This window comes from Catharus ustulatus, chromosome 1, assembly GCF_009819885.2.
Source record: "Catharus ustulatus isolate bCatUst1 chromosome 1, bCatUst1.pri.v2, whole genome shotgun sequence".
NCBI lineage: Eukaryota > Metazoa > Chordata > Aves > Passeriformes > Turdidae > Catharus > Catharus ustulatus.
Window position 1 is genome coordinate 73,170,890 of NC_046221.1, and position 22,364 is coordinate 73,193,253.

The 22,364-nt window shown below is 39.3% G+C and overlaps 1 protein-coding gene across 1 annotated transcript in view; it reads right to left on the reverse strand.

The window, feature by feature from the left end:
* The window catches only part of MYLK4 (myosin light chain kinase family member 4), a 76,325-nt gene that overhangs the window by 42,954 nt on the left and 11,007 nt on the right, over positions 1–22,364 (reverse strand). The window contains exon 2 of the mRNA XM_033060891.1: positions 19,338–19,596. Coding sequence (XP_032916782.1) covers positions 19,338–19,596 — 259 coding nt within the window. The remainder of the gene's footprint in view (positions 1–19,337; positions 19,597–22,364) is intronic.

Genomic DNA, 22,364 nt, shown 5'->3' on the forward strand with positions numbered 1-22,364 from the left:
TGAACCTCTGACAACAAGTAGAAGTGCTGAGAGCTGCACTGGTTTTCTTTAATATTTCCTGTTTATTTTCTCCTTTTAACCCTGCATCGCTACTTCTTCCTATTTTCCTTAAAAGATGGGCTTTCTTAAAATCAGCATACACATCCATTCATCCACAGTATCCACAGAGCACAGCAAAATTCTTCAGTTCTTTGGTTCTGCTGTACTAGCTGTTTCGAGTTTACTTTCAGTGGTAAACATGCCACAATGGAGAACATCACCATATATCAAGTAGCTGTAATCAGGCAGATCAGGTACCAGTAATTTTCCTAATAGAGACCCAGTGTCAGAGATCAAGCATGAAGGCTCAGATGTCTGCATTGCCACTATCCAGAATCAAGTGTCAGGGATCAACACTGTAACTGCCAGGAATAAAGAGTCATGTGTGGCCGAGCAGGGAGCAGATCCCACCCCAAACCTCAGTGGGGAGGCTGTGTCTCCAAAGCTTCACCACTGGCAGTTCAGGATTAATGCAGCAAAGGAAAGGAAATTAAATGTTTGTCCTCCTAGGGGAACCCAATGCTTCTATGCCAAACACTGATTTGTTCATGCAGGTGTGTCCCTGGGCAGGCAGCACCTGCAATTCTGTGTGTGCAGCTAATCTTTTCATACACTGGTAGTCATGCCTTTGGCTTCCTGCTCAATATGTAAACACTTGTATGTTTTCTTAAGGGATACACCCTGAATGCATGTAATGACAGGGGAACATCTCAAACTAGCACAGCAATGCTCCTGAAGGTAGTTGAAGAGGCACAATTTCTTGAAAAGGTCCAATTTCCAAGCTTTAAGGACCTGTCAGTACACTCTACTCCTCTTGCACATAACTGTCAGTATGCCCAGTGCTGTAAGACTTAGATGAAACTGTAGCAGAACATGAAGTAAAAAAGAAAAATAGGGAGAAAAAAATAAACTAGGATTTTTTAATATTAAATATATATATATATCCTCTCATTTGTATCTTGTTTCAGGTTCAGATTTTTGAGACCATGGGAAAATAACAGGGAACTAAAGTCAGTCAGTACTTACTTGCTGTGCATCCCCCTAAAAAAGTTGTGTAATACCTTTCTGATTCAGTTTCTCCTTTATTTTCAGACAGGGATAATAATATAGAAATATCATGCAGGGGATTCATAACATGTTGAGAGCTTTGAGATTGGAACGAAGCACCCAGCCATGAAAATGCACAGACTGTTACTCTGAAAGCTCTCCACAGGAGCAACTTTAACTGTCATGGACATAATCAGAGCTGGAATTAAGTGGATAAGCATCACACCAACAGAAAGAATAATTATGCTTCTTTTGAGTAATGATAGTTAAAGCAAGCAATCTCTTTTAACCTTTCCACTTTCTGAAGAAGTACTCATATGATTGCCTACTGCTGCAGACACAAAGCCATGAGTAACATACGAAGAGACATGATTCTTTGAAACTTCAATACATGATTCTAACTTAAATATCAAGGACCAGTCAGCCATCTGCACCTCTCAAATACATTATCATTGTGTTCATGTTGCTGTTCAGAAGTATTTTGTGAAAATCTGTTGAATCTTGTAACCTGGGTGTTTGGACATGACAGAACACCCACCACCAGCATGCTCCCTGCCTCTCACTAACTCCATGCACAGCAACACTTAGGCTCTCAAAGTAAGATGAAACATTCAAAGAATCATTGACTTAATCCATGTGCTAATACTAAATATGTGAAGGTTAAGTAGGGTGATTCTGGTAGGCTCTAAATCCACACCATTTCAGTGCACTAACACACATTCACCTGCTTGAACACACTAATCCAAATAAAGGAAAAATTTCAGGGCAGGGGCACTGAGGGAGGATTACACACAAGAAACAATTTACATGAATCTTGAATACCCTACTCCACTGTGAGGTACAATAATTTACATGCCCCAAACAAAGACTTAGAGGTGTGGTTTAATATGAATAAACAATGCAATTTGTTTCTCGGGGTTTCAGAACTCATTAGAAACTGCACAGACAGAGTTAAACCTGATAGCAAAGTAAAAGTTTCAGATGTTTCATTAGTTCTGCAGTCTCTTTCACAGCACTGTAAGTCAGTCTGCCTAAGTTCAGGACAGACTGTTTTAAAATACTTAACAAAAGAATATGAGGCAACAACATACAAAGAAGAAAGACAGGTAGAATGGAAAAACAAAGATAAATTAATCTATTCCCACTTTCCTCTCTCTCCACCTCGCCTCCCCAAACTAAGGGTAAATATAATTGTCATTTGAAACATGAAACCCTGCAAATGCCTTTACATTACAAAGAGCTTCAGTAGCCTGTATCCCAGTTTTCCTTCATCCAAGGTGGGATAGATACAAGTTTCTAAGGAAAGTATCAGAATTTCTGTTTACAGGGATATTGCTCATTCCTCATCTGGAAGCACAAATCTTGTTTCTGGCCTGCTTCATCTTGAGCTGGGAAGTAACATTGGTGCATGCAAGAAGCTTTACCTTTTTTATTAAGGTAATACACAGGGCCACAGATCTGTAGATTTTAAGATAGGATGGGCAGCTTATAATCATCTATTCTAATTAGTTTGCATTGGTTCCAAAAGATTATCTTATGAGTCTCAAGAATCATTCAGAAAGCAATTAATTGTCAAGATGCCTGCCACTGCTGAACCAAAAAAGGAAACACCATTGTCCTCAGGAAGCACTTCTGGAAAGTACTGGCACAAGTAGGTTCATGGAGAATATCCAAAACTATGGTCTGAAGCTATGACACATTTTCATAGTGCTTGGTATTAAGTCCTTGGCATATGAGCCATCTGTAAATCCCATCTATTATTAACAGGGATAAAGAAATATGACTGGAGCCATTTAAGGAGCAGAAACAATTGGGAAGAGGTGGACTCATTATAGTTAGCATTCATATCACTGAACACCACAATTAGAAAGTCTCATAAGCCTACAGGACTCATCATCATCTGCAGGTGCTTCAGTTCCCAGTTAGCTTTGATGTAAATGATTTATAAACCAGAAGAGCAGAGCCAGCTACAACCATCGCACCACTACATTTCAGGTCATAGGTCTGAACCTTTGTCACTACAACACCTGCTGTTCTGCTGACAACTACAGTCTTCTAACTTTTCAAGCTGCTCTGACACCATCAGCATCTCTTCAGTGGTCCATGGTCTCTCAGAAAGGGATGAAACCTGATGTCTGTGTTCCACTGCCCAGAGATTACCACTGAAACCTTACAGGGAGAGCAGCACATGCCTGTCACAGCAGAACCATCCATGGTTGTCCATCACCAATTCTTCACCTCAACTCCAATCTGAGCCTTGCTTTTTTGCCGGCTTGGACAATAAGATGCATGCACTATTTCATACACGTTTACTCCACAGCTATGAATGAGAAATATGCATTCAAATTCTAGGCATTTACAGGGTTCACGAGGAGCAGGCTACAGGGAGATTCCCAGGAAGCTGGGAAGCACCTTGCCAGCATGACACCCAGCCTCCCTCCCTATAGGATTTGAATATTCCCATTTACGAGCATAGCTGCCCCCCTTGCAGCCCAGAGTAAGGACTGCAGAAATGTGGTGAACACACCCTTTTCTTTTACAATGACAACAGGATCTTTCACTGTCAGTCACTGGGGTTGTGGCAAAGGTATAGCAAATCTCTGCAAAAGAAATACAACAGCGCCCAACTTATCTGTTTGGGAAGGATTTAGAGAAGAGTCAGCTGAAGCACAGTCAGTAGCAGAATATTTTGTGCTCTGTCTTTTCAGTGAGCTGCTCTGCAGTGTTGTTTAAATGTTCAGTTTGTTTTCCAAATTGTAGCCTATCCGGAAGAAGACAAGGCACTCAACAACTTCCCAAATACCATCTCAGAGGTCCAAAGAAAGTCCATGAAAATGAAAGATCCATAATAATCAGCAAAACTTAGTTCAGAAAATCATCAAACAAGGCTGTGCAAATTCTAAAACCTGATCTTCAAGCCTGTTTGGGTTTCATTCTGTTTATCTAGTTATTCCTAGGAAAAGTCAACTTCAAGTATAACTATATTGGCAGCTCAGGAGATGTCCACTCAGTAATGCACATGTAGATTTACATTCACAGCAGGTGTCTTAGGCCTGCTGATTTCTGATCCCTTGCATGTCTAGCACAGAGCACGTTTACTTGGTGTATGAAGTGCAAAAGAATGGAAATCATCTGAGAAAGGCAAGTGATTCCTGTGTCATATTAACCGCCAAAAATTTCCTCCCCACCCCTGTAAAACCACAAATTGCCTGACATCTTGACTGCTCCTTGTAGAATCCATTTTCATTCCTGAAGATAGCTGTCTATTTTCTACAGGGAAAGGTCAGTAATGTTGAGAAGTAGATGTAAAGAATGCAGGTTATTCCATTCTGCCCATAGTACAGAAGTCAGTGTAGGCAAACATTCCTCTATTAAAATTGCTATGAGGGACTCTAAAGCAAAAAGGTATATTCTGCCTTGAAGAATATGGAAACATTTTCTCTTCACTCTCAATGGCACATTCCAGCATTATGAATTCCAAAAATCCACTCTTTCATACTATTTGTGGGGTCTAGGCTATCCAGATGGCTAAACGTTTGCAGAATCAACTCTCAGTACAGACCACTGAAGAAACCACCTTAAGCGAAATGGAAAAAGTTCTCAATGAACAACATATGTAAATATATGGAAAAGACACAAAGAAAGATGTAGAAGGAGCTTTAAAGAAATTATGAACATTGAGTCGACTATAAAAAAAATCAAGATTTCTGAGGGAAAGAACAGAACTGATCTCATGTCATTATACCAGGAGACACCAATCAATCAAAGCTTCATAGCTCATATACAACCTGGCTCCAGTGAGACCATTGTCAACTACTTTCAACCCAAAAACTAAAAAGATTTTGAAACAAGAAAGAGCAGAAAGAAGAAAAATCCAAGGTTATTTTTTTAAAAGCAACAACAGAAACACAGCACAAAATATATGAAAAATGATAAATCAGAATGTATTATGCTGTATAGAAGTGAAGCTGCATCATATAAATCCTCTGATGAATGACTTTCAGACAAAATTGGCTAGTAGTTTCCAGAAGAGAGTTTTCACCACTGGAGGTCACTGTGAACTGTAGTTGCTCTTTATCAGCCTCTCAAAAGAAAAGAAAAAAATATTGCAGGCAAGTTACCTAGGATGCAGGACCTGAGGTGAGACAGAAAGGAAATATCCCTTGTATAATATTTGAAAAACATCCATAGCTAACTGCTGAGGACTTGTCTTTGCTGGAGAAAAACTTAGTCCTGTTTCAACTCATTCCAAGCAGAGCAACTGGCAGACTGCTGAGGGTTTAGACATGTGCCTGCCTACGCACAAGAGCCTCATTTTGCATGTCAGCTTGCCTCTCATACTGCTCCTGCAGACACTCTCCTTGAACACAGCTATGGTGATGGGGACACAATGGGAGACCTATTACTGCAACTCATGAAAATCACGGGTTTTTCTTAGAAAACAAGGGCAGGATTACCTGCATTAGGATCAGGATCTGTTAAAAATGACAAAGGTTTGGCAACAGTTCTTAATAAAAACAAAAGCCTCTAGGTTTGAAGGTTTACATCCTAGGTAATCCATAAATCATAGCTCATCTGAATGTAATTTTCTTTTCTCCTTTCATTGCATTCAGAGAACCATTTCTGGGAACAATCTTTCAAACATTTTCTACTCCACCACATTCAATCAGATAGCAGTGCATACATACTGTATTCATTGCTGATTTTAAACTGATGCTCAGACAGAGGAGGGATTTTTGTCTGAGTTCCTGTCTCCCACACTGTAGGAGTCCTACTGATATGAGTATCAGAAGGAACAGCCAATGCTCACAAAACAGAGGTGGTGGGCTACTTTTAGGGAAAATGAGTATGAAAGCACTGGAAAAGAATAAAGATAAATGAGCTCAGCTAATGTGTTAAAAAAAATTAGCAGCTTCATAAACCAAAGAATTTACATTTCAGGTACACATCTGAAACTCCCACTTGACCACAGTTCTGACAATGAATCAGCAACAGCTGGGCAAGTTTTATCTGAAATACACCATTTTATACACTGAAGTTATGATTTTTTATATGGAAGGGGAATCATCCCAATGTAGGTTTCTGTATTTTCTAGTCAGTGAAACACAGCAGACCAATTCTTTGCTTGTGTCAACCAGAATGACATCAAAGGAGTTTGGCCTTGTTTGACTCAAATCAGGAACTTCTGTAAAAGACAATGTAAGTGCCTGAAAAATTGAAAATAAATTGAAAAAGGACCAGCTTTTCTTCACTCCTCTGATTTATCTTTTACTTTTCTCATCATTCTTATGCACTTTAAACTATTTCAAGGAATCAGCAACTGAAGGCTTATCACACAATCCATGATACAGCAAAATCCTAACAAAGACCAAACCCTGCAGAATGAAGATTGAAAAAGTCCTCTGATGTGATTAAAGCATCACCCTTGTCAAGCACAGGCTAGCTAAAAAAGCAAGTTCACTGAACAAAAACATTACTGCTTTGTTGTGCACACAGAATATGAGCTCCTTGAAAATGCAACTTTCCACTAGATGTATGCTCACACAACTTCAATGTACGTGAATACATGATGCCCAACAACCCTGATTTAACAAAGCATTTCACCACATGATTAACTTCAAGTATGTGAAGACACTCACTGTAAATAATGTGTAATCAGAGACCATCCACTTGATGAAGCATCTCTGGCCATATCCTTTAGCATGTCATTTTGGCTTACTGGAAGGTAGAAAATCCCATCTTTCCACTGGAACAAACAGTACTTGCTTATTTGCAATTACAATTGCAAAGAGAGAGGAGGATATTAAATATCTTACATAATTCAGAAAGTTTGTTTTAATTTCAGTTAGTTCTTTCTAATATTGAAGGAATCTTTTGAGCTATATGGAGCACCACAAAGACCAAACAAAGTGTGCTTTTAAAAGTTGAGGAATAAAATTAACTAGGACAGATATTAAACAATGGATAAACAGATGCTCAAAGTAATGATTTTTGTAGGGTTTTTTTCTGCATAAACTTGGCATAAACGTCAGTGTTTCCTTTGACAAATTAATTCTCATTCCAAATTCATGCTGATGAAAGTTGTTTATAACACTAAAGAATTGCATTTCTCTTCTTGACTTCCCTTGTATTGATGGCTCTTTATAAATTATCATGATTTCCAAGGTAAAAGAAAAAATGCAGTTTCTAAAGTCAAATATTATTGAAAGATAATGCTAAGGGAAGATTATTCTTAAGAGTCTGATTTCTTCTTTGGTGTCTGCTGAACATTTTGGCAAATTCATAGCTCCAGACACTGCATACATTAAGGGTATGATTCCAGATGCAGAATGATCCTGGGAACTATAGGAGGATTGGCAAACATGGAAATAGAGTTTAAATCATTATTGCCAACCCATATTCCTTCAATTATGCATTCCACTGATTTTGGAACTTGGAGATAGCTAAGAAGCCAATATTCTCTACTGCAATCACATGATGCTGAAATGGAGATGACTGAAAAATTCCAGGGGGAAAAGAAAGCATCCCTCACATACTTGGCAAATGCTAGCTGATAACACTAAGGCTTTCATACAATGTGTCTCAGAGAATACAGTCCCAGATATATGAAACAGGTGTGATAACCAAGACATTTCTTTCATTGCATGGGGGTCCCACTGCAGTAGCAGCATGACTCAGGCCCCAGTCTGGAAGTCAGAAAGTCTGACTTTCAGCCCTGCTTCTGTAACAGATCTGTTGGGTGACCTTGGATGCTTATTTCCATCCTTCTAAGCCCCTGTTTCTCCACTCAGTATCATAACAGCCTGTCTACTTAGACTGTCGTGTCTCTGATGTGAGAACTCACAGCGTCCATAAATAATCTCTGATACATTTAAACTTTGTGTTGTCTGGGGATATAAGGAGCAAATTCTCATCCTGAGCTGGCTCCTGAAATATCTAACAATCCATGAAATTGCTGCTTATAAAGCACCGTGTGAGACAGAAATAGTGGGTTGCACAAGTTTTCTTTACAAGTCCCATGCTGGCCCTCAAACATTTTCAATCAATCTGCTGGCAATCAATGGCAGTTAGAATTCCAAGCTAAAGATTTTCATGCCCATTCTCTGCAGCAGTTGCCTGATGAGAAAATTGTAGTGCAATTTTTATGCAGCACTAAGTGCACAAGGTGTTCTCCTTAAGTGAGAAAAGGGGTGCAAACACTGTGTATAACAAGCCAAATAATTAACAATGACAAGAGAGGCAGTAGTTGCACGTGGAATCAGTAAAAGGAAGAGAAAACACTTTCAAAAACTTGACCAATTTTTTTTGATAAATTCATGCCTTTCCATGTTTCTCTATTTTAACATACAGTGAATTATCCTACAACTAAAAATGAAGTGCACACATAAGGGAGATTAAAGATACAGATCTTGGATGTAATGCTGGAAAGATGCATTTTAGGGGCTGGAATATTGTCTTGAAGAAAGGACAGCTTAAAGGATTAGAAATAATTAGAACAGAAGAATAAATTAATAATTTTAATCCATTTGTCCTATTCATTTGTCCTAATCTTCTGAATTTTTTTCATTCTTCCATTTTAGTAATGCTATATGAAGCTGTGTTTAGACCCCCAAGCTCTTTAAAAGCTTTCACCATCAAGTTACATTTTTGTACTGTACATTTCTATTTCTTAGGAAACCATTATAAAAACCTGCTAAGATATGAATTGGAAGAAATACATAGGGTAGGTATAAATAGGAGAATGTAGGATGCCTCTGTTTTGGTCTAAAATATGCAGGACCAGGAAGTTTTAGGCAATTGCTCCAGATTTGCAATTATCAAACATGGGTCTACTATAAGTTTCGGAAAGACAGTAAAACATGTTTGATTTGATAAAAGCAATAATTCCTTTAGTGAACGTGTTCTTTAAAATGTAGCGATGATAATAAGGGCTATGGCAGCATCAAAGGTCAAGAGAAAATCACCCCACACCTTGTTGTCTCCCTGCAAAATAGTTCAGTTTAAAGCCTGAAATTTCCTCTATCGTCTTCAGCTACAGTCACTATTTAAGATATGAGGTAAACTAGACAGAGTCATAACTAGGTAGGGTCATAACTGAAATCCAACCTATCCGCCTGCATATCTGCTCTATCACTGTTTAGTCCAGGCATAGTGTTAGGGAGATCTTGTGTACCAGCATGTCTGCTTAGTTAGCCATGAGGACAGGGAACTATGGAAAAATACTCTTTCTTATGGTCAATAACAAATTAAGTTACGTGTATTATAACCACATCCTGTGCACTTTCTTCAACATGAGGTCATATTTTAAAGCCTCATTTTAATTTCTCTCAAGAATTTAATTTGTAAATGTCAAATAAGCACTTAAAAGTACCTCCCTAGATAGTACTTGGAAAAAAATCCTTCCTTGCATACTATACAATGCATGTCTAACTTATGTTTTCAGTACAAGCAATTAAGCAATTTCTTTAACTCGAGAGAGTTAAAAAAACATTTTCAGCAAACACAGAAGGACCAAACACCAGGAATTACATCTGGTTGTCCATATAAGGGGAAAAATGAAGATACTGAACCCCTTAAAATACTCTTTACATGTGAGGTTTCTGTTCAAGGTAACAGAACTGTGACCTCTCCCATGCAAGGGCCCTTGTTTGGAATTCTCATGCTACACTCAGTGCTGGAAAGTCACTTTTACTGCACCGTGACTTCTGCTAAATGTGTCCACAAGACATTGCCAGAAGAGAAAGGTCACAGGGACAGTCTGAATCTCTCCCCAGACCTCCGTGTATATTACAAATTGGTTGGGTAGATAATCTGCAATAAGACACCTCTGAATGATCATGGCCAAAAGAACTTTTTGCTAAGGTGCACACCCAGGGTCAAAAACAAGTTTTCAAGGGAAGATAGACAAGATGCAACATCTTTTACACAGAAATAAATATATATGCCTTTGCTGTACTGAAACTGATCTGATTTTCAGATATTTTTAACAATCATGTATCTCTAACCATGGTATTCATAGGATCCAAATAAAAACCAAGGAGAATTAACAGGATGAGGAAGAAGTGAATTGTATGTAAAGGAAAACCAGAAAAATAAAGGAAATATCTAGAAGATGCCACAGATTTTTGAAATTTTAGATCCTGGACCAAATGGTGTGCAGGAACTTTGTGAAGTAATCAGCACCCATGAAATGGTTGGGATCCAGCAGGCTGAGGCTTCAGTGGCATGCAGATCTCAGCATATAGCCACGTAAAGAAGACACTAGACAGAGAGTCAGCAATTTCATTTCCATAGTGCAGATGTCTCTGCACAGATGCCACTGACTGAGAGCATGACCTTAGTGTTCATCCATGCCTGTACCTGTTTGTCATTTCACTTCTCCCTTAGCCAGCTGCTCAGACAATGAATTCTGTGAAGTGGATCCGACCTGTACTGAGCCTCACACAATCCCAGTTAGGGACTCTGCTTGATCACAATAACACATAGAATTATTACCAAAGGCCCTTCACAACCTGCTGAACAAACACGGGCTCACCAACAGTCCAGTTACTTCCCACTGGCAGTAGCACTCTGCTCTAGTATCACACACAGAAACAAAATGGATTTACTGCTAGTTACTTGCTATAACTCTGAACCTTCTTTCTCAATTAGCACTTCTTTGGGGAAGGAGCTTCATGATCAAAGGGTAGCACTGTTCCTATATGCTCTCTTAAGAAGCCAAACTCATTTTTTCACCAGAACCACAGAAAAATGAGCAAGACCCACAAAGCTCTTTTGATCCAATCCTCATTTTGGGAGTTCAAGGAAGAGCCTTTCTCAAATATGAATGCTGGTAAAGATCACCAGCCTTTCTCATCACAGCAGTTCACAGGTCTGAGAGCCACAGGACACATATCAGCATGCACAGGGACAAGGGAGCTCTAGGAACTGTTTTATTGCAGTTGACAACAATGCTTCTCTAGAAAGGAAGGGGGAAGGGCGAGTATGGAATGGACATGCCGCGGGGTCCTGAGATGACACAACAATCTTGGTTTCAGGCAGCTGTTGGCTCATTTCCTCCCAAAGCTAAGGATTCCAATTATCCAGGAGTCCCTGCATGAGCACGGCCCTACTGCCAGTTCCTGGAAAGGACACTTGCCCTGCCCTTGGAATACTTGTGAGTCCATGCCACCTTTCTATGTATGAGGACTTAGGAGAAAGCCTGGGAAACTTGTACTTTATGAAGAACCTTTTAACTCAAAAGAACCTTTTAACTCAAAAGAATAAATGTAAAATATGCAGAACAATTAGGGGAAAAAAAGGGAAAAAAAGTCTGACAGATATTACCACTCTGAATTTCAAAAGTGGGTCCACGATATGCAACAACACTGGCACAGAGCTCTGACTTATGTCAAATTCAGGAAATAATACTTTAGTGCTGATAAGAGTTAGAAAATAATCTCTGGTAGTCTTAATATAGGGTGTTTTAAAATCTGCCTTCTTTACAGTGCAATGGCTACAATTCTCTTGCTACCAAATACCATGTATTATGCTGGCTCAAGTCTTAAAAACTGGAAAATAAATTGACCATAGCAAAACAGTAGAAGTAGCAATACAAAAGGAAGAAAACTAACAAGAAGGAGACTGGAATGAAATTAATTTCTTTTTCATTTCAAATTACAATTCTCTCAAGAGAAATGCAAAATCTTAATGAGTTAGGCATAAAGAAAAGAGTGGATCCTCTTCAAGCTCAGGTACAAGCGCAGGAACAGTTTCAGACAAAATGCAAACTACCAACAGGAGGTTTGATTTTTTTTTTATTTGCCAGGTGATTTCTGTGTGAATCTTATTAATCTTGAGTGCTGACATATAGCAGTATTTCATTTATTCTCCTTATCATTATCCTGTGAGGTGTTTACACTTTGTGTGAAAAATTCTGCAATGAATTCACACAACAGGTCATGACTATTTTGGCTGGTAAGACTAGAAGAATATAAGAATATATGTGTGAGCTTGCAGACTTTTCAGACCTCAAACCTTTGACATGAAAACACTTGAGATTCTGCAGGTGGATCTCTTCAACGAAAGAAAAAAAAATGCAATTTGTAGCAAACTAAATACAATCCCAAGCATTTTGGCAATCTAAAGCCTTGGAGATACTTTAAGGAAAACTGTCTTTCCTTTTTGCCTTTCTAAACTCATCTATTTATTTCATTTAAGTAATGTTTCCTGTTAGGAATTCTTCTAAAAACTCTCGAGCTACCACATGATGGGTTCTCCCTGCATTACTTTCTAGAAAACCACAGCAAACATGCATACCATCTTTGCAACAGGATGTACAGCCAAGTGATGCTAGTTCTTTGGGGAGATAATGCTACATTTCCTTGACAGCAGGAAAATAAGGGGCTTACTGGGGATCTCAACAAGAAGGGCTGGCAACCTTGCTCCCACCATGGCCACGGACAGTTACCTTGAAGCACTCCCTTGTACTGCACCCAGTAGAGGTCACTAGAGGATGTTTTAATGGCAAGACAAAGCCTTCCGACTGCAAGGGAAGAGATGCAACTTCCTGAACAGAACATCACTTGCCTAGGATTGACTGCCAGGCAGACCTAGATACTGCCAGTATGAAAAAGAGAAATAAATGCCGCTCCAGGAAAAAACAAATAGGTTCAACTGGCTACATCCAAACACAAGCAGCATTCATCCAGTTAAACAATATTGAGACTGAGCAGTGAAATGTATCTAATTTATTAAAAGCATATCTACTACCTGTGCATTTCCAGGTGCAGGGATCCCTTTCTTTCTTCCACAGCTTAACACAGTCCACAAGGTGTGCCAGAGATATGAAGCCAAAAGGCAGAAATTACCTACAATCCAGGCAGCATTTCTTTGCAGGATTAGATCCATTACTTTAATTTTAATCATCTTAACTTGGTTTTCCTGCTCTAGCAGATGCAATTTGGCAGGCACCCTCAGAACCCTCCCCTGCTCTGAAAGTACCACCTAGCTAGACAAGGCTCGGACACGCTGCAGATTCCCATCTCACACTTCAACGCATTCCCTGAACCTATAAGGAAAAGAAGTGATGGATCACTGACAAGCATGAAACAGGTGCAGAGATCTACATGGGATGTGTATTGCACGCACTTGAAGGCAATTACTCTGACATTCCAGAACTTCTCCAGTGAAAGCAAACTGTTAGCACAATCCATTTGCAGTTAACATTTCAGGGTTTTTTTCCCTTTTAATAAGCAAGAAATGGAAAAAAACAATTCAAGGAGATAACCTAACAAGTGTCACATTGCATGTGCATAGAAAGGTCAGTTTGAAATGCCATAGTTTTGGTGTCCTCAGACTCTTCTGTTCCTGTGCTTGCAGTGTATCTCCATTGCTCCCATATCCAAACCAACACTGTGCATAAATGGAGTCCTAGCTGCCTGCCCTTTCGTCCACTCACCTGCCAACCATCAATTCCTTGGATGGAAGGATGCCAAAGGATGGAAGGTGCCAAATTATTTCAATGACATGGATGTGCAACACTCAATATTACTATAAAATTATCTTCTTTCTCCCAAAATTCCCAGTAGCAGATAGACTGCTTTAGTTTAATTTTCCCAAGAATTTTCAATGTGATGAAAATTCTGCACAGAAAATATTTTCTTGAGCAGACAAAGCCTGACAAATTTATAAACAACTAAAAATAAGGTATTAAAACTGGAAATGGTAAGTAAGTTCAACAAAAACAACAAAAAAATCCTGGTACCAGCTCCATTGTAAGCCCATGGAGATTTATTTGTAGAGATCAAAATATTAAAAACTGAGGAATAAAGCATGTTGTGGCTTATTGTCTAATAAATAAGAATGTAATGATTATGAAGAGCCATTACATAAGGTCTCATGTCTAAATTTATGGAAGGAATCTTTTATATAATGATTATACATCTTCCATGCAACGGCTGCCCATAATTACAGTGCACTAAAAGTCATTGAAGAAGTAAGAAGAAACAGTGCAATTTCTTCTCTGCTTGGGTATTTACCTGATCAGAGGTGAATAAGCACAGAATATGAACACCAGAAATCACAAGTGCTAAAAATTCACAAATCAACGTATAGATATCATTACATCATTTGGGGAAAAAAAAGTAATGAGATTTTTAAAAAATTAATTACTATTGTCCTTTTCTTAGTCAGCTTCTGACTTCTGTGACTCCAGAGTGCTCTCAAGCCCCCTCTGAGCTTGTACATAGCTGTTATGTTGGGAAAGCTCAGTGTAGTGATGGGGTTTTTTTGAGCCAGGAAAGTTGATATCCCCTTATTACTTCCTAAGAAAGACAGGAAAATATTCTCACAAGCATGGGAGCCAGGAGTATTAGGTAAAATGAAGCTACCTGAAGTCACAGAATCACATACGCACACTGCCACATGACAAGAGAAGGCCATGAACTTGGGAAGTGAAGAGGGCACCACAAAAAGGATATTCTGTAAAGCTGTGCCAGGCTGAGCTTGGCAGCGCGTTATCTCATGACAGCATTCCAAGCAAGCTGAAAAGGCGCTTGGTAAAACAAAATGGACCCAAACTTGGCTGAAGTCCATTTCCAATTTCCTGACCATACCGAGGTAAGCTCTAGATATGGTGCTTCAATTTCAAGGTTAAAGAAAGCCTTGAAGGTTTTGATCTCTTCTTCATTAGTTAAGAAGTTTTACTTCAAATGCACTGAGTCCCTTACAGGGTTTTGTTAAAAAGCCATTCTTGACTAAAACTTTAAAACCAGAAATAGGTTTCTGCAAAAATACATAGCTCAATATCTTGAACAGTGTTAGGGACCAGGAGAGTTATTTGGAGTTAATTGTGTGACAGTGATAATTTTTTTCTCTACACAAAATACTGCCATGACTCTGGCCTTCCCTGGAAAAAGGAACTTTTAAAAGTATTGTTACCACCACAGTCATTTCCAGCACAGAACCTGCAAGAAAAGTAACTGCTAGATAAATGGTGGTGGTAGTGAAGGAGGTGAAAGAAAGCTCAAAGGACACAGGGAATTAGAGGACAGTTAGCCGTCCCCAGGCCTAGCTTAACTGAACATCAAATACTAAAGATATCCAATAGCTTTAGCTGAACTAAATATTTATAAATTAGCCCTTAAACTGTTTTCAAAATATCAGCAAAAGGATAGTTTTGTACACAAAATGCTCTAAAATTATCTTCTTCAGAGTCACTGACCTGCGTTTAAACCCTAGCTCCACAATTCACAAGTTCAACTTTGTTGTTTCATATTACTGATGTTCAGAACTGTAGAAGCTCCCAAGCTCCTCTTAACCCAGTCAACCCACCCACACTGGAAAATAATTTCATAACCACTTTTTGCTGATAGCAATTCAAGATCAAACAATTTGAATTGCATTCAGACACCAAATATTACTCAAGTAGGAGCCAGAGGAAAGAGACAGCAGATGTGATGACCAACAGTGCACAGCTTTGCAAAAAAAGCAGTGCAGGTGTAAAATATGGAGCTCATTGGGATCTAAAGCAGCTGGGTCAATTGTGTGGCAGTTTCACAATGAATTTACATTTGCTTAAAGGGACGTTGTTGTCAAAAGGAGCTACTTCACCTTCTCACACCTGCTTGTTCCTACCCTGCACCATGCCCTCCCTTGGACCTTAAATATCCCTTCCTTCAGACACCTCTGTGTGCGTATTCAGTGCATAGGTCAAGGACAGGTCTAGATCTTTACCTTTCTTTTAATTTGGTACTCACACTTGAAAACAAAACGTCTCTTACTTGCTAACATATAACCTGAAGCAAAACCTCGGTTCACTGAAGACAGAACCTAGCCAAGACACAAAGATATGCACTGCCAACAGTACAAATGGAGGACAAGAGGGCATTCTGAACAAAGAACACGTGAAACACTTAAGGAGCAGTTTTGTCAGGAGCTGTTCTGCCATCCTGTCCAGGAGGGAAGTGGTGGATGGAGAGCTGGAGTGGCAAAGGGTGCCATCTAGGGGGCACCGACAGCACAACTTCTTGACAGCACCAACCACTCATCATTGATGGTCAATGCTTGAGGAGCTGGCTTTCCATGGAAGTCTTTTAATAGCTATTAAATTATTCCTATTACTACTACTACTACGTTGTGTTTGGGATTGGTTTTGGGGTTTTTTTACAAAAATATACTGTACCAGAAGACAAAGATTGTGTTTGCTTCTTTTATTAAAAGAAAAAACAATCTAGAGAAACAGTTGTTTTGAGGAAGTGGATTGTTTTCTTCTTTAATTATAATTAGATCGTTTCAGAAAGAATTATTTTCTCCAGCAAGGACAGACGTGACTGTTGTCCACTATTCAGTCTCTTGAGCTTCAACACACTCCCGTTTGAGTGAATGGATGTTTTATCATTGCTTTCACCTTCACCCACAAAAGTTACATACACAAGCACAATACACCTGGGCAAGGTTTACAGCACTTTCTGCCAACACACTCTTCTTTATATCTTTTCCTGATCAACACAATAAAACTGCTCATCAGGCCAGCAGACCACACTAAGGCCTTTTAAGCAAAGGTCTTGGTTTTCCTTTTATCAATATTAACAAATAGCTAGGGCCCAATTTTTTATTCCATTGAGAAATTAAAAAAAAAAAACACACACACACCAAAAAAACCCCAAAACAAACAAACCAAAAGGTTGTGTGATAATGAAGTTTTTAAAGCTTAGGAGAAATATAACTAATGTTTATGCATCTAGAAGGCTCCTTCTGGTGAGGTATATTACCAGAGTTCAGTTAGATTGTCTTTCACCTTTGAAGTCTTGCTCCCAGGAGACTGATGAGCTAAAATGGGAATACAGAGCTATTTCTCCAGCTTGCAACTAGCTACCAGCTGTTCATCTTCTAAATGTATCCTTTCTCCTCTACTGCGCCACCAAAACCTCCCTACCATTTCTTACAGCACTCTTAAGAAAGGGCCAGTTCCAACCATCAGACTAAAGAAGCAAACATCAAGACAGTGAATTAAGAGACTCTGCAGCACAAACTGGCAGAAAATCCCACCACATTCAGTTACCATCTGCAATTCAGCATCAAGCTAAGATACATTAACACAGGCAAAGCAGCTCTCAGTCCTTTTGCTGATCTTCAGGATCACAGGAAGAGCTACATGGCAGAAACAGCAGTTTTTGCTGTCTCACTTGTGCAACTTGTTATTTTCACACTGGAAGTATACTCTTAAAAGAGCCAATAACTTCTTAAAACCCCAACCACCTAGTTTTTTTAGTTCTCATTTTCACTATAACACTAAATAAAACCCTCAAATAAACACATTCTACTTATATGAGATATTATTTGTTTATTTCAATATAAAGTTTTCTTTCTATGTCTACAAAGTAAAAATTGTAGCACCTTCCTGAGACTGGAATAATTTTGAACAAGAGTGACTCAACAGATCAAGGAGTTTCAAAAATTCAGCTTCTTGATTTGATAGTACAACTGGAAACATAGTGAAATTTGCTTTACACCAATGCTCCAGGGTATCATCTGAACACAAAAATATTCAGAGTACTTGAAAAACTGCTCTGTCATATCAGCACAATCAGTAAACAGCCACAGAACAAATTTTTCAAGTATTTTCACAAATTGGTATGTAAAATTCATCTCTCATTCTCCTACTGCAAGTAGATTTTCTCAGCTCTTATCTAAATGATGCATCAGTAAAAATATTGTTTCCTTTAGATTCTTGCATAGAAAAAAATTGTAATACAAGGAAACGTGCTGTTATTTCTGAACATATTTTGGCTGGTCACAAAGTCATTTTCCTACCAGAGACCCCATACCATGATGCCCAACACCGTTTTTAATGGAGACAGGTGGAGAACAGAGCTACACTGACAGCACTCAGGCCTGCAAGTGTGGCACACAGCAGGCAACCGTGCTCTGCTCACTGGGTAGCAGAGAGCAAAGCACAAAGCTGCCTCAGTTCCTCTGGAGAATCTGCTCTTTCCATGGGATTAATTCAGTCTCCACTAACCCTAGAGCTGTTAGGACAAATGCTTTCAAAAGACGAATCCAACAAAATTCATGTTTACCTTCTGGTTTTGAAGAGTGGTAGAACCCCACGACCCTTTTACAATTTCTGAATATTAAGTCCAGTAGTAATTAAACCCCAGAATAACAGCACATGCTTGCTTCTATGAACATGAAAGATTAAAAGATGCTAACCAGCCTGAAAGAACCTAAAGATCACAGTTGCCTGTGCCAAATACTGTGAGGGCCACAGAAGGACTCTGCTACAAGATAAGCACAGAACGGGGCAATACTGTGGTGCAAACTCCAGACCTGGTGGAGGCAAGATCTGGTTAGCACATACTTGGTAATTCATCCAGACAAAAATTCCCAGTGTGGCAAAGTGTGTAAAGAAGTATATGTTTGTACACATATACCAGTCAAAGATCACCCTAAGTTATGGGACAAATGGCATCTGCCACCACCAAAGCCTTCCCCCAAATAGTTAAGTCACTGTGACAAGAACTTGAAATAAAATAATAATGTTACTATTGTCTGAGTATTATCTCAGCCTGAGGAGGAGGTTAACAAAGCTGGGGGAGAATAATGTATCACTGAAAATATGCAAAATTTACGGGTCACAAGGAAAGCCAACTCAGCAACTGTGCTGAAATCAGCTCTGACTGGGTAAAAATTAATTCTGGCAGGGGGAGATTGAAACCACCCACAGCTCAAGATACCCACCAACCCAAAAGAAAAGACTGAGCGTGTGCACTGATTTGCATTTAAAATGAGGCAAACATTTAACCAATAGAATAAGAGAACTGTGTAGCCAATGAACATTAATTCCATTCTCTGCTAAAATATATAAATAGTGAAAAGTTCTGAAAAACCTCAGGACCTCCACCTCTGAGAAGCCATGGTGAAAAAGGACCAATGGGATGTCATTTGATGCACAGGTGGTGACTAGCTTCTACTTGATCTCTCTCTCTCCTCCTCCTCTTTTCCATTTCTAGCTCTCTACCTCAAATTCATTATTAAATAAAATCCATACTATTGGCTTTTGCATGTGGTCTCATTTGCACCTTAATTTGGGCAGAGGCATCTCTCAATCAGATCTTGATGCAGTCTCTCACAGATGCAATACATTTTCACAGATGATAATGAAAAATTCAAGTCTACCGGGAAATATACAAAGTAAACTCCTTAATTAGCTGGGGAAAAAGAGGCAGTGCTTTTGGAAAAACAAAATTAATTATGCAGTTAGTTATTACCTTTTTATCTTCTGTTCCAGGACCTGATTCACTGAATTTTTCTTCCTGAAAGCTTCTAGTCATCTTCATTTTCTCCACACTCTGAAAAAAGGCTGTTTTTTCTAGACTGCTTGTGCTGAATCGTGTATTTATTTCTTCCAGCCTGTTAATCTTAAGTAGCTTCATACTGTGTCCAGTTAATTTACTGTCTGTTCTCCTCTCCACCTTAGATTCATAAACCAGTGAACACTCGTAACTTCTGATTTCTCCTCTTTCTTGGCTGTACAAAAGAAAGACAAACAAGAGGTCTTAGTGTTATTCATGCATTTTGGCTTAGAAAATAATCATGTTATAACACTTTATATTTCAACTCTGTCTCCTAATACTTGCTGAACCAATACACAGAGTATACAGCACTGCCTGTTCACAGAGACCTGTTCTACACTGAGCACCAGATAATTCAAGACGGCTACAAGACTAATATAATTTAATTTGTTCATAGAAACTATTTAACTCAATGAAATTAACACCTACTGCTGTTGCTGCAGATTTTGCTTATGGAGCACTCCTCACTTTTTAACCACCTCAGTGGTTCCCTGCTGCTCAACATGTTCTCTTTTCTGTTGCAGTTCCAGCAAGTTGACGTGCAATGACCCTGCTATTAAATCCAAAAAGATTTTAGATACTAAACAAAGTAGTACAGGTATGAACACAGTCCTTTTCTCTCTCTTCACACTATCCTGTACCACAAGAACAGGTAGTAAGCCAAATGGTGGCAATTTCTAGCACTCTGTTGAAGGCTGCAGAACAGCACAGTCCTGAGCTGGGTTCCTCTGCACTGCAGGCCCTTGTGATGTGCCTGGCATGTACAGGATGTAGGATCATCGAGGCTTGTCTAACAGCAGGATTGCTTGGAAGGCCACTGCAAGTCAAGCTGCTGGCATTGACTCTCTGTAGAAGGCTTTTATCCCACAGCAAGGTCATGGGTTCCCACCTCAAGTAATCACTTGGCTGCACTTGGAATATATGTCCTTCTGAACAACTAATTTTTTTAAAGAAGAGCAACTACTCTAAAATTTCATTTAGCATCTCTTTCTACACCCAGGAAACAGAGGACCAAAACATTTCTATTGCTCTTATTGCAACGCTTCCTTCACTGTACTGGAAACCCAGCTAAAAAGAACAGTGCTAATGCCTTAGCTCTAGAAAGCTGAATCTGTTAAATCTCATTACACAGCTCATAGTTTTCAATTTAACTTGCATAAATACCATAAATTATATGACGCAATTAAGAACTTATATACAACCTTACAGTCACTGGCAGCACAGAAAAAACAACTTTCAGTGTACAACCAAAGACCAAATTAAATCAGTTATTTTTACCCAAACGCCTTTCAACAGAAAATGTTCTTCAGTGTTTTGACCCCACATCTGTGCATGTGCAGCAGATTAAATGTGTACCTATACCAAGTAACTGTTCTACCCACAGTTAGCCCTCCAAGCTTCCCAGATGTGAAAGATGCCACATGCTATCTCATGTCACATTGGATAGCGGTGGCATTTAAAGATGCTGGACAGCAAAGAACCATGTAAGCCTGTAGTTTTCAAATGAGCCTTCCAGAGAGATTCCTGCTACCATGTTGTTGTAGATTGTGCTGTTAATATGGGAGATGCAGGCACACCATCACGGGCCTGTAAGGCATTCACCATCTGAAGAAGTCATGCATCCAGTATGTAAAAATCTCCAGTCTGCTGCTTCTTGCATCTTTCACCAACTTTCACAGCTCTGACACCCCTCCCTTTCCATCACCATCAGCTGAAAGAACACTTTATGAGATTTTCTTCCTCCATTTCTCAAAAGTAGGTTTGTGGATTTTCTTAAAGGCTCTGACAATCGCAGGCAAAATACCAAACAGCTCAGTCTGACCTTCGAGACATTATTCTATGGATTGTTTCATCTCTTCCACAACAAGGGATGATAAGATGTAATTGAAAGCTGTCAGAAAAAAAACCAGGAGATGTTTCCAGATGCCTTCCTGCTACCTTCACGTCTGCAGCTACTCAAATCCCACAGTGATTTAAAGTGATCTGGCTGTGAAGACCTTGTGGTCTGACAGGACTGCAACCAAGGAAAGCTGATTCAGGCTCTCCATAGCTCTTCAAAGAGCACATCATCCTCTACACTTTGATCACCAAATGTGGCCATCTATCTAATGAGAATGACATGTCCTAAGTAAAGGACATGTTTCTTCAAGCTGACCAGTGAGTTAGTTATCTGGGAAAATATTAATGGGATGGCAAGCTCAAATGTCTTACTGAGTTCTGTTACCAAGCAGAGACTAGAATTGAGTCCAAATGTGATTGTCCACTCCACCATTATTATCTTAATACATCCCTGAAACAAAAAGCTGGACAATGGAAAGTGAAATTTGTTTGTAAGGGCCTCCTCCAAAGTGCCAGAGGAGAAATCGCACATTGGTCATGTGCCACTGAGCAATGGGAAATGTCCTTCACAAGGTGTGAAGCTCCATTTCCCCCAAAGGAGGAGGAAAACGTTCCTCCAATCATTTACATTTCCCAGCTCTGGCCTGGGAGACGCTTCCTTCCACTTTCTGGGTCATCTTCAGCAAGCCAATCACTCACTTCAAGCAAAGTATGCTGCTTCATGAACCACATCTTCACTTACAGGCTCAGAGACCACACATCATAAAAGCACTGCTTAGCTGTAAGCATGGGCAGTGCATACCTATGGTCCTGCTTCTTTTTCTGCCCTATAGCAGTAAATCAGTATATTTGCATTATAAAAGTATAAACAACATAGTAAATGTTTGTAACACTGATCAGGAATAGAAATGGGCAGGCAAACAAGTATTAGGCAAAAAGTAGACCCCACAAACATGCCATTTCACTTTCAACATCTGGGTTTAGATTCTAATGCCTTCAGTCAGAACTAGGTTTATATGATGGGGTGTAAAGCACTTTGCTTCAAACTCAGTCCTTTGGTCTCCATCATCAGTTCAAAAAAAATTTTATTTCTGACCTGCTGGT